Raw genomic sequence first — 16528 nt, 5'->3', positions numbered from 1 at the left:
AGGTTTATATTTCCTGACGGCTAATTTAATGGCTTTCTCGTAGTCCATGTCATCGTTAATTAGTTTTGTAATCAATTTCGTCTACACGAGACTTCTTTATGGGAATGTCTTCATCCTCTTTTTCCCTTTTTCTTTTTAAATCATTATTTTCCGGGCACCACTTATTCATATGTCTTGCTAAATCAGGAACGCTTTCAAAGACTACACCGCAATCATCACATGAAGGCATGATTTCTTTCTCGTCTGGTAAATACGTCTGCTCACTTTGAAATGAATCTTCAAACTGAGGTGGTTCTAGTTCTTTTCTGCTAATATACTCTTCAGAAACACCTCCACCAATCATGTTCTTGTTTACAAATATATTAAGTTTTAGTCTGTCGTCTTCCGGTGTATTCTGTTTCAAATCAATGAATAGACTCCCATATGGTCGTTGTGTCCCCTCTTTGTACTTATTTATGAATTTCTTTGGATTATTAGGATACATCTGTCTAGCAAATATGGCTGGCCCAACTTGATCACGTGGGTTTTTGAATAGGACTATATACTGGCTATTGATGCTCATGGTTCGACTCTCCTTTCCCTTCGAGAACGCATTTTGCAGTATACAAGCTACACTTAGGTTTCTGTGATGGCTGCCCTCCACAAAGAGTTCACAAACATCCTTACTATTGGTGACGTCTCTCATTAAATCGTCTAGGATGATTAAACTTGGATATCTAGAGTCAATGAATGAGCCATCATTCAAATTTTCAGGTAAACCTTGAACAAATAAAATGTTTTTAATGGTTTGTTGCAGTTCACTAAATAATGGCTGCCACCGTTTATAACACCATATAATCCTCTCAGGTGGCGGAGGCGGTGGTGGCGGCGGCGGTGGATATGCATCATTGCTCTGCGGATATGGTTGACTAATTCTGTGTTTGTTTCTTTGGTGTCGCAACATAACATCTTTTCTCGAAAGAAAAAAAATTATTACAATCCAGCTAACCCAGCGAGTTTTGCAGGGCCTGATAAACTTTACAGATTTGTTCGATCAGATCATGGAAAATTCGTTCTCAGTAAATATAGAATACGAAAATGGCTACAACGACAGGAACCATACAGTTTACAAAGACCCTTAAAAAGGTCGTTTAAGCGGAACAGAGTTATCGTTATTGGAATAGACGACCAATGGGATGTCTATTTAATGGACATGTCTAAATTTTCGAAATTTAACAGTGGATTTAATTTCATATTGGTGGTGATTGACATATTTTCCAAATATGTATGGCTAAGACCTTTAAAGAATAAGAAAGGTGAATCCGTGGCGAATGTTTTGAAACATGTTTTATCACAAGGAAGATCTCCAAACAGAATAAGAACAGATAATGGACAAGAATTCAGATCACGATTAGTAGAATCTCTCCTTAAACAGAGAAATATTCAACATCTATTTGCACAAAATACGGAAATCAAAGCTAATTACGTTGAAAGAGTGATCAAGACTATCAAATCAAAAATTATGAGATTTATCACCAGTAAGCAGTCATATGACTATGTGGATAACTAACAGAATTTTGCTAACAGCTACAACAAGACCTTCCATAGAACGATTGGCATGGCACCAGATAAAGTCACCCTATCTAAAGAGACAAACCTGTGGTGGAAAATGTATTGGCCAAAAAGATTACAACCTAAGACAAAGAATGTACGAAAACCTTTCCGTTTCAAAATCGGTGATAAAGTTCGGATTACATACATAAGATATCCTTTTAGGGGACGACCATTTGATATTCTGGGGGGGGGGGGGGGGGGGGGCCAGGAGGATTTTGAAAATAAATAACTCAGCCTTGATAATCACAAAAATAAATGGTTTGTTCTGTGGTAGTTTGAAAATAAATAACCTGACTTGCAATGTATTAAAAATAAATAACTCAGCAGGTCTATTTGAGAGCATGAGATTGCACCAGATTCTTTATAAAATTCAACTTTTTTTTCAAAAAAAATCGGGAATCACTTCCCAAATCTTTGAATAATAAAAGTATAAATAATTATTTAAAATACTTGAAATTTCTGAAAAATGGGTTTCATTTAACTTGAGGTATATTGTCTCAGGAACACTTAACTCACTTTTATTACATATGGCAGTAACTACATTCAGGCAAATGCCTCATGTAGGAAATTTCAAAACCAAAAGCTTGTCTTCATATCAAATTGTTTTCACATTAAGTGTCTTGCAAGAAGCAAGTTCTGTTCTCCCTCAGACGTAGCTCCTGTTTTTTTGGGATCAATGTTTCTTATTTATTTGTCTTTTGTTCATTGATTGCCCTTCTGTATTCTGTTAGTGTTGCATTCCTTTTGTAATTTAGTAATTTTGTTATTAACTTGATCAAGAGTTTAAAAAAAAACAGCAGCCACATACTTAACTATGTGAATTAAATTTTTGCTTTATCTTTGTCTTTTGATGTTGTTCCTAAAAACTTAAGTCTTACACTGAATCTATACATGTTGCTTTGAGACCAAAATATTGTCAAAAAATGATTAAAACAGAACTTTCATTTTCAGATTAAGAAAGGGTATGGGAAACACATTTTGCATCATTAGTTCTATAGCAACTTGGGGCCTTCAGCGGCTCCAAAACCCTTCAAATTTTTTTAGCCTCGCTCCGCTCGGCATAAATGATTTGCAATACTTTTAAAAGACACTAATTACAGCCAAACTTTGATATATTGTATGTATGCAATACATGTATATGCAGTTGGGAATTCAGAAGATTCATTTCTACAGATGATGATGATTAATTCTGATTAAATGGTACATAATGATTGGACTATATGTATTATTTATAATAAAAAATAAATTTAAAAATTGTATGTTTTCAAATATTATAAATATAGTTGTTAAAATAAATAATCAGTCCCTTGCTTTAATGAAAATGAAAAATCTTGCTTCAGCAGTGCAGAAAATAGATAATCTGTCCTCTTAGTTTACAAAAATAAATAACCGATCAAAAACAAATCCTCCTGGCCCCCCCCAGAATATCAAATGGTCGTCCCCTAATCTTAAAGCATCAGAAGCATTTTTTTTTAATTTCATCAAGTAGTTAACAATGCATGCTGAATGTTGAAGCAGCTTGTCCTTGAAATTATTTCTGAGGAGTAATTTCACCACAGGATGGCCTGCCGGATAATTTGTGTCACTTAAAACAATATCAGTACGCTCAAATGACTCGACATGCCTTAATTGCTTAGCTTGTTGTAGCTTGTTGTATGACTTTTGTCTCCAGAATAGACATTTTTACCAGTCATGGTAATGCAATGGAGCGTGTTTTAACGAAAGTTGATTCAGCATTACACATATTGTTTTTTTCCCTAATTCAAATACATCGAAAGGTTTTCTTCTTGTACATGTAAAGGCTTAATAAAACGACCTACGCAACTTTACTCTGTCTTATTTAATAGAATTAGCACTACCAATAATTTTCTGGAATTTTTCGGATGTCTTCCAATATGGTTTAAAATTAGTCTTTTCAGAAAACTTTTAACAAGAATAAAAGCACCTCAAAAGTTCAACACATAGACACAACTATTGATACAAATCTATATTCTTATTTAAAAAACTTAAGAAAATGCAATTAAATTCATTGTGCAAAACACAGCATTTCATATGACAGGGGAAAATAGGAAACAGGAGTGTTACATGACTTATTGAGGTGAAAATTGCATAGTAATCCTGCTATGTGATGAGTAGCATAAATAGGCTTGTAGGCTTGTCTTTCTATGTTGTGATGTTACACTATTGTTTCAGAAAAAGGGTGATGGTTTGGTACCATTAAAACGTTTAAACCCGCTGCATTTGTTTGCACCTGTCCTAAGTCAGGAATCTGATGTTCAGTAGTTGTCGTTTGTTGATGTCGTTCATAAGTGTTTCTCGTTTCTCGTTTTTTATATAGATTAGACCGTTGGTTTTCCCATTTGAATGGTTTTACACTAGTAATTTTTGGGGCCTTTTATAGCTTACTGTTCGGTGTGAGCCAAGGCTCCGTGTTGAAGACCGTACTGTGACCTATAATGGTTTACTTTTATAAATTTTGACTTGGATGGAGAGTTGTCTCATTGGCACTCATACCACATCTTCTTATATCTATTGTAAAAGAGCCGTATTTACAAAGTGCAACTTTCATTCATGTTATTTCAAATAATTCTTATTTAGATAATTTGACGCTAAATTTAATCTATTTTCTTGTCTGTAAATTAGTTTTCTTGTTTCTAAATTATTCTTCTTGTTGCTCATAAGTAAGACCTGTATATTGAATAAAAAAAATATTAAAGTTTAAAGATAAATCTTTAGACTTTTGCTAATATTGTAATATATAATATATAAAATGTTAAGATAGCAGTCAACTATTCTATCTTATTTAGTTAATTGTCAGATTGTAGTAAAATAATGATAATGTACACAATAAATAGATTTAATATATGTCAAAAAGTGTCCAACACCAGAATATGTTCAGAATAATACAAGTGTTCTTGATCTTTTTTTTATAAAGCTCAAGATTATTATGAAAATAAGCATAGTTTAATATGAATTAATTTTAAATCCAATTGATGAAGGATATATATGCTATCCAAATCATTTATTGATTAACTTTTTTCTTTTTTTTATTTTTGGTGTTGTATGTTACACTTTTTAGGTCGAAAAGTATTTGGAAGGCCATTCAATTTAGGATAGACTCTTGAATTTTAAAGAGTCAAAATATGATGAACGGATTATATAAACCGTTCTATCCTAAATTGAGGTAAATTATATTTTAAATACTGTTTCAATCCCTAACATCACTGTAGAGACATTAATTGTCAAATTTGGATATGGTGTAAAAAATTTAGCACATGAGCTCATGTTGTGGTTTACCATCTTTGCCGCAAGATTATTGTTTTCTACTTGGTATTAAATTAATATAGAGATCCATTTTGTTACACCTTGTGATCAATTTATTTGGCAATCATCAATGGCAGTCAGCAGGGTTTAAGAACATCAGTTGTTCGACCTGCTAGTCAAATGCATTTAGTTAAAATATATTTTTTCACTCTTTTGGTCTTTTGGAAAAGTTGTTTGTGCTGTATTTAGACCCTTCTACAACGAAATTTGTTACATGTACAGGTATAAAAATTGCGGTTTTAATCTAACGCAATCATAGGTTTGAACATTGTTTTCAATTTAGACTTTAGACAAGATGTAACAAAATTTAATACTAAACAGAAAACAATAACCTTGGGGCAAAGGTGTTATAAAATTGAGAATGGAAATGAGGAATGTGTCATAGAGACAACAACCCGACCATAGAGCAGACAACAGCCGAAGGCCACCAATGGGTCTTCAATGCAGCGAGAAACTCCCGCACCCGGAGGCGTCCTTCAGCTGGCCCCTAAACAAATATGTATACTAGTTTAGTGATAATGGACGTCACACTAAACTCCAAATTATACCACAAACATGAGCTGCAAAATATTTTGTACACCAGATCCTGATTTCGACAATAAATGTCTCTTCAGTGATGTTAGGGATCGAAATGGTATTTGGAAGGCCATATAATTTACTTCAATTTAGGATAGACTCTTGAATTTAGAGTCAAAATAGGATGAACGGATCATATAAACTGGAGGGAAAATATGATACAAGGCCAAAACGAAAATTATAAACAAGCCTAAATTGAAAACTACGTTCAAACCTATGATTGCGTTGGATAAAAACCGCAATTTTTATATGTGTGCATGTAAAACAAATTTCGTTGTAGAAGGGTCTAAATACAGCACAAACAACATATATATATACAATACAAATTAAATTATATGAACAAAAATACATACTAGAAGTTTGTATTATTTTATTAAATCATTATTATATATAAAAAGGTTGAAATATATAAAAGATAACAGTCAAAAATGTAATTATTACCTTCTTTCTATATTACCGCAAACAGCTATCACATTAAGTATGTAACAATATTCTTCAAAATGATTTAGTCAAAACAAATATCATTAAAAACTACATTATTTTTTAACAAATTCTGCTGACGAATCAATCACAGATATATTAACAAGCATTATCAGTAGATCAAACTGTAGTGACATACAACTCTAAAACATCTAAATTTGTCCTGCAATCCATTGATGTCTCCAGTGTGACCATCACAAAAATGTGCATCCTTATTGTCTCAGTATGGACTATACTTCAGTAAGAAATCCTGCCAAAAAATGACATAAAAATAATTCATGGCTGAGTGGATGGATTCTAGCAAACTTAGTTATTGTGATCTCTAGTCATCTTTTTCTTTATATTCAGTCTATGGAAAGTGAGAATCCAAAAATAGTTTCTTTTGTTAGAGAAGCAATATTCTTTTTTTGTGGAGAAGCAATACTCTTTTTTTGTGGAGAAGCAATATTCTCTTATAAGAAATTGTGAATGTGCACAGACTACATAAGTAAAAAGATGTTTTAACAATGAAAAATATGTTTGATATTTAAAAATATCAGTAGATAAGGTCCAGAATTTCTTCACATGATAAACAGGAGAGTCATTTGTATTATAAATCAATAGAGTCTGAAATCATTCATTACCTAAATTTTAATGTCGTTTTAAAGCAAAAGAGTCAAGTACATCTGTAGATCGCAAAAACAAATCTTTATAGATATATCAACAGTCAAAATATTGTTTAAAACAAACCAAAATTAAGTCTGAAATATGTTCAATTGCAAAATAATAGCAAAAGTTTATGTCTACGGAAAAAAATGTATTGCTACATTTTTTTTTAATGTAAATAAATGCTTAAGGGGGCTCGCAGGCATAAATCGATTTCTTTTTAAATATAGGATTTTGCTATTTTTTTCTATAAATGAACTTTATCATATACTTAATAGAAAATAAAATAAACAAGAATGTGTCCCCAGTACACGGATGACCCATCCGCACTATCATTTTCTATGTTCAGTGGACCGTGAAAATGGGGGAAAATCTCTAATTAGGCATTAAAATTAGAAAGATCATATCATAGGGAACATGTGTACTAAGTTTCAAGTTGATTGGACTTCAACTTCATCAAAAACTACCTCGACCAAAAACTTTAACCTGAAGCGGGACAGACGGACGGACGAACGGACGGAAGAACAAACAAACATACGCACAGACCAGAAAACATAATGCCCATAAATGGGGCATAAAAAATGGGGTCACCGTTCATTTAATCTCACAATCTCCCTTCGAAAGAAGCATGCATTTTTGTAAAGGTACTTTTTTTCTGTTGAACTAATAGGATTAAATATGGTTATATCGAAATAAAAAAAGAACTAAATTACAGAAAATGCCTAAATTTTACAATTTTTTAGTTTAAGTACAGCTTATTTGAAAATAATAATAAAAAATATAGGTCACCGATGACATTTTTGCACTAAAGGGAGATAATTTGGAGCTTTTTCAATAGTATAAACATTTTAAAAGTCATCTGGGGCCAAAACGAATCTATATTTTTGGTTGATTTTTGTACCATATCATTAAGTAACAATTATTAATAGTATAATAAATAAAATTTTTAAAGATTTTTTTTTTTTTAAATTTTTCTGAAATTTTTTGTTCCCTCGAACCTCCTTAAATGCTATTCATTTTATTATAACCCCAGCTTTATCTTATACAAGGTTTCAGATTTGAGCTTACTGCTGAGCATGAAAATTAATTTAAAAGCGTCTTTCGATATTCTGAATTTTTCTTCAAACATAAATCTATTTGATAAAATTTATATATACATTGATGGTAAATAATTGTTTTCCCTTTTTGCTGGAATGTAGAGAAGTAACGTCCATGTCCGGGACAACAGTTACTGTACATCTGTCTTTGTTTGGAATGATACTTCGCCATATGTGATTTATTTTCAGGTTTAGTTGTAAACCATATGAGACTGCATTGTCTCTCCAAAATATTTCTTTTTCTTAAGAAATAGTAATTCTTTGATGGTGTGGCTATTTGCTGCATGACACTCGAAGTACTGTAATACCAGCAATTTTGACATAGTAAGTCACATCTGGTTGAATACGAAATAGGTTGGAAAAAAAATTTCCCTTGAATTCGACAGTTGTAGGAAATTATTCCTATATTTCATTGCAGTAACAAATTTCTGAGTCGTAAACATATATCTTTTGGTATTTCAAAGCACCATTATTTTTTTATTTGTTTTTCTATAAATTATTTTGGAAACTTGAGGTCACATGGTTACTAAAAAGGGGTGAACATTTCATTGGCTCAATTCCAGTGATGTTTTTTTTCATATATGTTATGTAAAATTTTGTTTATAGTACTGGACAGGATAAAACTTTACTCATGCAAAGTATTTCTTTATGTTAAACAAAGACAAATTCTGCACAATTTTTTGAAAAGTGCAAATATAACAAAGACTAATTTGGGAAAATCAATGGTGGTAATACACCTTGATACAATCAAATAATTTGGGAAGAATATTAAGTGGCCATATCAATTTTCTTCCAAAGAACCACCATTTAAAATAGAAATAATAAGTAGAAAGATAGAATCGTGTATTACAGACTTATTGAAGGTGGTAAATATTGGGAAATATTGATAGGGAAATCCAAAAGTGACCTATTATCTATAAAACTTAGTAAAAATTTCCACTTAATTGATAAATTTAATAACACTCATATTTTTTTTTTAATAATCAAGAATTATCTTACTATACTGCTAAAAATTATCCATGTGAATTTTCTTTAGATAAATCTAATATTAACAGCATTGATTGTCCTTTTTCTAGATTTAAAATTTCAGATTGACACGTGAAAATCTAAAAAAAAATTTCACATCAAAACAGACAAGTTTTCATTCTCTAGTGTTAAGTTGGACTGTGGCATTCTTCTGGCCCTTTTAAAGTGATTTATATTTCCCACCCCAATATCTATAACCAATTGTCTGTAGTGACGTTTAAGTTTTCAATAAATGAAATATATGCATCACTGGTAAGTCATATAATTTGAATTTCTGGTTATAATAATTATAAAGAAATTATTGAACAAAAGCATGCATATATACTAAACTAAGTCCTCTGTGCAATCGACGTTTTGAAGTGCTTTCCATAGTCTTTGCTACATCATCGTCTTAGTATTCTGTACACCTCAAAATTATACTTCATACAAATAGGTTTCATTTAAACTAATTTGCCTAATGTACCATGTAAATACAAAATACTTGGAACTATATACAGTGCATGGGAAGCTATAAAGATGATGCTCCCTGTACATGATTAACCTTGAGGGGCCTGTTGGTGGCCTTTCGCAAGTTATAATTTCAGTCGCTATCACTGAACCCTCATTTTCTAGTGGCATTTGAAATTTCCAACCTGTCCTAACAAAGTCATAGGTACTTTACTTTCTTATATGGAATATTAATGTATATCAATCCAAAAAATAATGTAAAGTTGCAAAAATCAATCCAGGAATACAGGATCTCACTAAGGATTTTTTAACTTGTTATTTTTGGCCATGGTGAGTCCAACAGTAAGAAGAAGAAGATATCTTATTGCAATATAATTTATTATTTTAGTCTCTATGACCTAATAGAGCAACAAAATGACATTAAATTCAGATAACTTTTAAACTTTTGCTAAAAATTATATGTATGTGTTCAGTTTACTGGGATTCATATATTTTCATGGGTATCAATTTTCATGGATTGAGGAAAACTTGAATTTTCGTAGATATTTTATTTCTTGGTTTTGCCAATCTCTGCATGCCAAACCTATAGAACATTTGTAATTCGTTGAATATTTGAATTCATGGTTCAACTGTACCCACAAAACCCACGAAAAATGGTATCCAACGAATCATAATGAATCCACAGTATACAAAATATTTCAAACTTGATGCATCTTTGGACTCAACAGTTTTGAAAATGGTGCGTCCAGACAGATTTTTAAGAGTCCAGGACTCATAGACTTGCCTTAGTGAGAACCCTGGAGCAGTGTCATACATGAATAATTGCCTTTTCTCAAATTGTAATGTCCAATAACTCCGGAACAACAAACCAGAAAAGCAAAAAATTTGTATGGTAACTTTATCAATCATTATAACAAATATGTGTTGATATCACAACAATGTCTGTAGACTGTCATGAAATATAAATTTAAGTGTTGTTTTTTTTTTGCAGCATTCTTTGAGAATGCAAATATTTCTTTTTATTGAAAATTGTGTCAATATTTTTGTAAACATTATCATGCAAGAGTCTCTTGATTATTTTTTTTCTTCATAAAATGTGAATAATATATGAGTATAGATATTTAACCTGATTCCTAATGTTTGTTTGTTTCAATAAGTGACTGACCTTATCATGTTTGTTTCCTGTAAAGCCTTTCAGGAAATGAATATATCTTGCAGCAAACTCAAATACTGTTGCTTTATCTGTTTTATCAGACATACCAGGAACCAGTTTTCTCATTACTTCACAGGCATCTTTAATTCTGGCCCTGAGAGAATAAAAAATATCACATTTTGTCATGCCTGTATTAATGTTGTGAAAAAAATATATCTTATTATTTAGTTTTAGGCTAAATTAATTTAGAAAGGGAATGTGTCAGTATATGCTGTATATCTAAAGTGAAGTTTTTATAAAATGACTCATAATATATAATATCTACCTCTAATGTATTTTTTCTTCTTCTATTGAACTTATATGTACTTATTTAATATTTATGCTGCTATATGTAACTGTATTATGTATTTTATTTTGTTTGTATTTTTATTTTATTTTCTATTTGTATTAATAGTTTTGAAGATCTCATGGAAGATTAACATGTCAATGTTGATGTGTTACCTTCGTTAAATAAAGAATTTTATTATTATTATTATTATTCAGAAAAATTAACATCACAAATTCTCTATGTGCATGTTCAAGTGATTGTGTTCATGCCCTCCTAGTGGAAATGAATTTCAGTTTCCTTTTCAAGTTTGTTGAAGACATAATGAACATTATTAGTTTTATCATTATGAGTTCTCAAAGTCATAATTTTGTTCTTATTTGTGATAGCACTTATAGTTTTATATTTAAAATGCTTCCTCAGCATTTCCTCTTATCTCCAGAAAAGTGTTTTCTTCCAAACATAATTGTTTTCAAGCTGAAGTTCTATGTACAACAGTCTTATCAAAATAGGAACTGAAATACATCTGTGGCCACTATCAAAATCAAGGCTAATTCTACATAATCATTGATCAGCATTTCAGATTTTTATAAAACTTTCAGAACTCGTTAAACTGCATATGAATTTAAAAGTAATAATGTTCAATTCTTTTTTTTTCCAAATTAAGAATTGAAAAGGAACTATAATATAATGTATGTGAAATCATCAATAAAAGGCATTTAATTGGAGTTCTGGGCCGTAACTAGCCTCTTTTAAAATTGAGGCAAAATATATTAGCTGAGCGTAGCGAGGCAAAAAAATTTCGGCAAGGGGTATGGCTCCGAGAAAAATCACGCAAAATCATGCATTCTGAGCGTTTCCCGGACTCTTTCTTACATTGAAACGCAATTAATTTTTAGCTATTTTTCAGAAATATATCCTTCTGGTCTCAAAGCAAATATATAGATTCATTGTAATTTAAGACTTTTAGGTTTTAAGGACAACATTAAAAGACCATATGCAGGATAAAGAAAAAATCGTAATTCTCATAATCATTAATACCGGATCTGCCTGTATTGTCTTTAGACTTAGGTGAATTTTTTTATGACTAGATTTATATATAGTGACAGTGCAGTATTATACTTTAAGTACTAGTAATGCTTGAGTCGACACTAGGGACCATCTTGACCTTGTTTTATGGTATTATTGATTCTTTCATTGTTGAAGACCCTCCAGCAACTATCAAGATGAAGAACAGGAATAAAAACCCTGACTGTTGATAATATGTATTTTTTTCTATGCATTGACTTTGTGTGCGATTAAGTCCCGTGCATGTTTACTCCATTTTCCTTTATTTTCTGTTAAAGGGTCTGAACACGACTTAAAGCAAGTTTAACCCTTCAATGTAAAAACATGTCAGCTATCTAGTTTTATCTTTATCTACAAAAAAAGAGCAAGTTTTGTGTTCAATTCTCCATGAAGAAACAACCAATTTTTCTGTGTCCAGTAGCATCGTATCTTCTTAAAATATTTTCTCGCACAATGTCTGGACACTGGTGGACATGCAACATTGCCAAACCACACATTTACAAATGAAAATCAACACTTAGACTATAGTCATAAATTAGGACAATAAATGAACAAAAGACATAGACCATCAACACTGAAAACTAAAAGTAAAATAGAAACATGGATCACGAATTACATGCAGGGGCGACATCAGAGAGTGAAGAGAACTTGCCTCTTGCAAGACAATTGCCGTGAAAACAATTTGATATTCCAAGGACAAGTTTTTTGGTAGAAAAATCAGTTATAGTCCTGTTATGTAAAATGAAAAAGGCAGTGACAACGTTATGCTTCAATTAATTGTAATACTAATAGTTCATGTTTTACTATCATGTTTAAGATTGCAAAAGTGAATCTGATGATCCCTTATATTTTCATACACAAAAAATAAAAAATTTGCACATCCGTACCTTTTCATTTTTAAAACTAGTTCTGTTGAAGGAGTTTTTATAAATCCAGAATATAAGTGAATAAAATGTCCTTTATTAAAATGTCCTTTATTGGTCTTTTTTGTATTAAATGAAAATTCTATAATTTTTGTAGATTCCATTAAAAATATGATTGTATCCAAGGGTCCGGAAACGGTCATATTTGCCAGTCATGTCCTAAGATGAAAATATTTGTCCTAAACAAGTAATTGGGATTTAGGACAAATTTTATTTTTTTACAGAAGTAATTTCGGTCATTTCATTGACTCAATGTTTGAAATCGGATTTCTTAATCGCCATTTTGCACTTGTGATCACTTGTTTTTGTTTATAATCCCTTTCCTGTAATAAAACTGCCACTACAGTAGTTTGATAATCCTGAGGGCCCTCCTAATATCTATATCAATGCCTCCGGGAAACATTGGCTAATGATCGCTAATCACTTTTTACCTGTGGTTTTAATTCACACCTGACAGTGATCACAAAGCTCAGAATAATATCTTTAAAACATTAAAGTTCCCTGACAAGTGTATTCATTATTTATTTACTTTTCATCAAAGACAGTCATCAATTCTGATTTAAAAATTAAAAAGTATTTTTTCATGAAAACACATGTGCTTTATTTACTATGTAATATACGCATGCATGAAATTGTCTTCAGCAGATTTAATATTTAATCGTGAAATGCAAATTGATTTCATGCTAAATTAAACGAGTGCAACTATTGTCTGTTATATTCAAACACTTTTAAAGGTAATAAAATAAAAAAGCCATAAAAAGCCGGTGACTTCCTGTCAGTTTGATAAACAAAACAAATCACGGAAATGAATCCGGAATTATTCATACTTTAAAATATCGCAAACTTCCGGTTTTAACTTTTGTCAAATCGAAAGAAACGTAAGCAATGTCTGAGAAATTAACCATTTTGAGTCATTAAAATCATTTCAATTTTAGACTGTTGCCTTCACTATACTATCCTTCATGGTAATGGTAAGACATTTACTTAGTAAATGCGATGAAACAGCAATACAAGTTCGTCATGTTCGTTGATGCTATGAATATAGTCAAGTTGATATCGACAATTTGAAAAGGGGCACCAGTTAACTTTTCAAACATCTCAAAATGACCGAAATTGTCTGGAAAAATTTCCGGATCCTTGATTGTATCTGTGGAATTTATAAGTTAAAATATACAAGGGAGACTCTATCCCATGAATGAGCGGGAGACAATTCTTTTGAATGTCACCCTCTGGTGAAGACCAATAAAAACAATCGATAATTTAAAGGACAATGAATTTACAACAAGTAATTAAAGACAATGCTTAAGTTCTATGTTTTGGTACAGAACTTTTTCATTGACGGTTCTAAATTTGTACAAAATTTCATAAAATTGTGACACTGACAAAATTAATGCAGGTAAACTTAGTTTACAAAAAAAAAATACTTTGAATTTGGAAAGTTTAAATATTAATTTCTCGTCTTGACAAGCAAAAAATACAATGTGACAGTAAATATTTGTGTATTGTTAAAGAGAGAAATCGAGACAGACTGCAAGCATACTGCATAAATAAATCATGAAACAAGGTTTCAATTCGACATGTTTTAAGAGGTCACAGCTATGATAGATGTGTTTATAATGTCAGAAAGGTGTAGAGACAAGAATTATCAAATAATATGTTATTTTTTTTCTCTATTTTTATTGTTTGGTCAGCCAGCAATTTGTAGCAATTGTCTAGATGTCTCCACATAAATTACAACCCTGAAAAGAGTGTCAACAAAAGAAATATTTCAGTAAAGAGGCATAACAGTAATGGAAGAAGACTATATAAATATAAGTTTGATTAATTTGTGTCTCATCCCCTTTGCATATGTAAGCAAATAAAATATGTTTACACTAAACATAACAGTAAAAGTGACAGAGTGAGCAGCAAATATGGCAATTTTCAATAATTTTTTTTAGAAATTGAGAACACCCAAATTCGAATTTAACAGTATTTGGTGGTAATAAGCTGTGTGTATAAGTTTCAGAACATTTATTTGTGGTAAAATGAAGTTTATGTGTAGAAATGGCAAATTTAGCATTTTTTTCATTTAGAAAGGACAAAACTAGAGAATGATGAAAGGGAAAGCTACCCAAATTCAAACTTGTTTTTAGTGGTAATATTAGTTAGAGAACCAAAAGTAATGTTTGAGTTGTCCAGATGGACAAGAGTAAAACTTAATGCCATCTCCGCAGAAACAATCTGAGAGGATAATTCTTCATTCCAGTCAGCAGAATATACAGAAAGATGTATATATTTTCTATTCTACTAGTGTCAATATCATTGAAAGATGCAGCATTTTCTGTCACCCAAAATCATTCCAAATATACAATTGCACATTCATTTCAGCAATGAACTAAATGATGATAATGAACAATTTGAAGAATGCAAATAACTTATATTTTCAAGTAAATTAAGTTACAATCTGGTTTGCTTGTTAATTATGAAACTTGACAGAGAAAAAGATCATTGTACAATGTCTTGAAAATGATCATCAATTCACTAACCATACATAAAAAGCATTGAGTATATTATTGTGTCTCCTGTAAGAAATTATTTTTCGGGAGTTCTAACAGTCAATGCTATCCGTCTTCCTGTTGGACCTTAGTTTCACTTTTTCAGAAGACTATATGTGTTTGAATAACTGAACTTCATGAGTACATGTGCAATCATTATCAACTGAGGTCACACCAAAATTGAAAGTATATGGATCTAAATGATGTTAAATATTTGACTTGCAAGTCAATAATATATCAACTAGTTTTGAGGCTTATTGACAAAATTGAACCAAACTGAATGCTATCAATAAAGAATTCACTACTGAATTCTTGTAAATGTATGAATAAAAAAACAAGTTAATGCACCTTTAGTACCTTCTCTTTCTTTCTTTTAGATTGTGCTGTTCTCTGCTCTCCTCTCCATTACCACTGTTGATAAACATTGGTGGAAAATCTAAATCTAGTTCTCCTGGAGACTTAGAACTGTCAGGTGACATATTCTCCTTTTCTTCTGTTTTTTCTGTCACAGGTTTGGGTGACTGACTGGAACATGCATCTGATTTCTATCAAAATATTAGAATAACATGATCTAATGACTATAAATACACTTCATCAAGTATTGTTCCACTAAAGTATCGGGCAGATATTGAATGATTACTGATACATGATATTTTTTTTTCATATTCATGGAAATATTTGTATTATTTTGTATAAATAAACAGTATGTTGTAATATAAATCCAATCAAAATAATTAACAAAGATCTGTTTCTGAAATCTGAAGGGATTATCATTATATGGAATGGGAACCCAATTGTTTCCTCCATTTTTTCAATGAAACTTTATCATAATTGAGGCCACACTTAAAAAGACTTTGGTTTGCCCAAACCCTACCCATACATTGAGACAGAGGGTAGGTAGGTAGGCATTTTCTTTGTTTTTTTCTTTCAAAGCGAAATTGAAATGTCAGATATTTATTAGTCTTCATGTCTATCTTAATAAAAAAAAAAAAATTCACATCAGGACAATAAAAGATTTTGAGTAGGCAGCTATTTTCTGGGTAGGTAGGGTAATGGCAAACAAACCTATTCTTTTTTATGGCCTGAGGGGCATATTTTTATTGTTGAGCCTGTGACTTTTGTCACAAAAGCGAGACATAGCAATCCTACATCCTCCGTCGTCCACAAATATTCACTCTTTGTGCGGTTAATTTTTTTGAAATTTTAATTACTTTCTTAAACTATCCTGGATTTCTACCAAAATGGGACAGAAACTTGTTTAAAATCATAAGATAGTATCTAGAAATAAATTTTGTAAAAAAAAAAATCCTGTTTAACAGTTTATCGGTATTTTA

The 16528-nt window shown here is 31.1% G+C and overlaps 1 protein-coding gene across 2 annotated transcripts in view; it reads right to left on the bottom strand.

Moving 5' to 3' along the window:
- Positions 1-5940: 5940 nt before the first annotated feature.
- The window catches only part of LOC127705757 (uncharacterized), a 60632-nt gene continuing 50044 nt past the window's right edge, over positions 5941-16528 (bottom strand). For both annotated transcript variants that reach the window (XM_052210116.1, XM_052210117.1), the window contains 3 exons: positions 15552-15739; positions 10354-10495; positions 5941-6223 (listed from right to left, as the gene is read on the bottom strand). In XM_052210116.1, coding sequence (XP_052066076.1) covers positions 6194-6223; positions 10354-10495; positions 15552-15739 — 360 coding nt within the window. In that variant the 3' untranslated portion in view covers positions 5941-6193. The remainder of the gene's footprint in view (positions 6224-10353; positions 10496-15551; positions 15740-16528) is intronic.

This window comes from Mytilus californianus, unplaced genomic scaffold (genome assembly GCF_021869535.1).
Source record: "Mytilus californianus isolate M0D057914Y unplaced genomic scaffold, xbMytCali1.0.p SCAF_6, whole genome shotgun sequence".
Lineage (NCBI taxonomy): Eukaryota > Metazoa > Mollusca > Bivalvia > Mytilida > Mytilidae > Mytilus > Mytilus californianus.
This window is presented reverse-complemented; position numbering and strand designations above follow the sequence as displayed.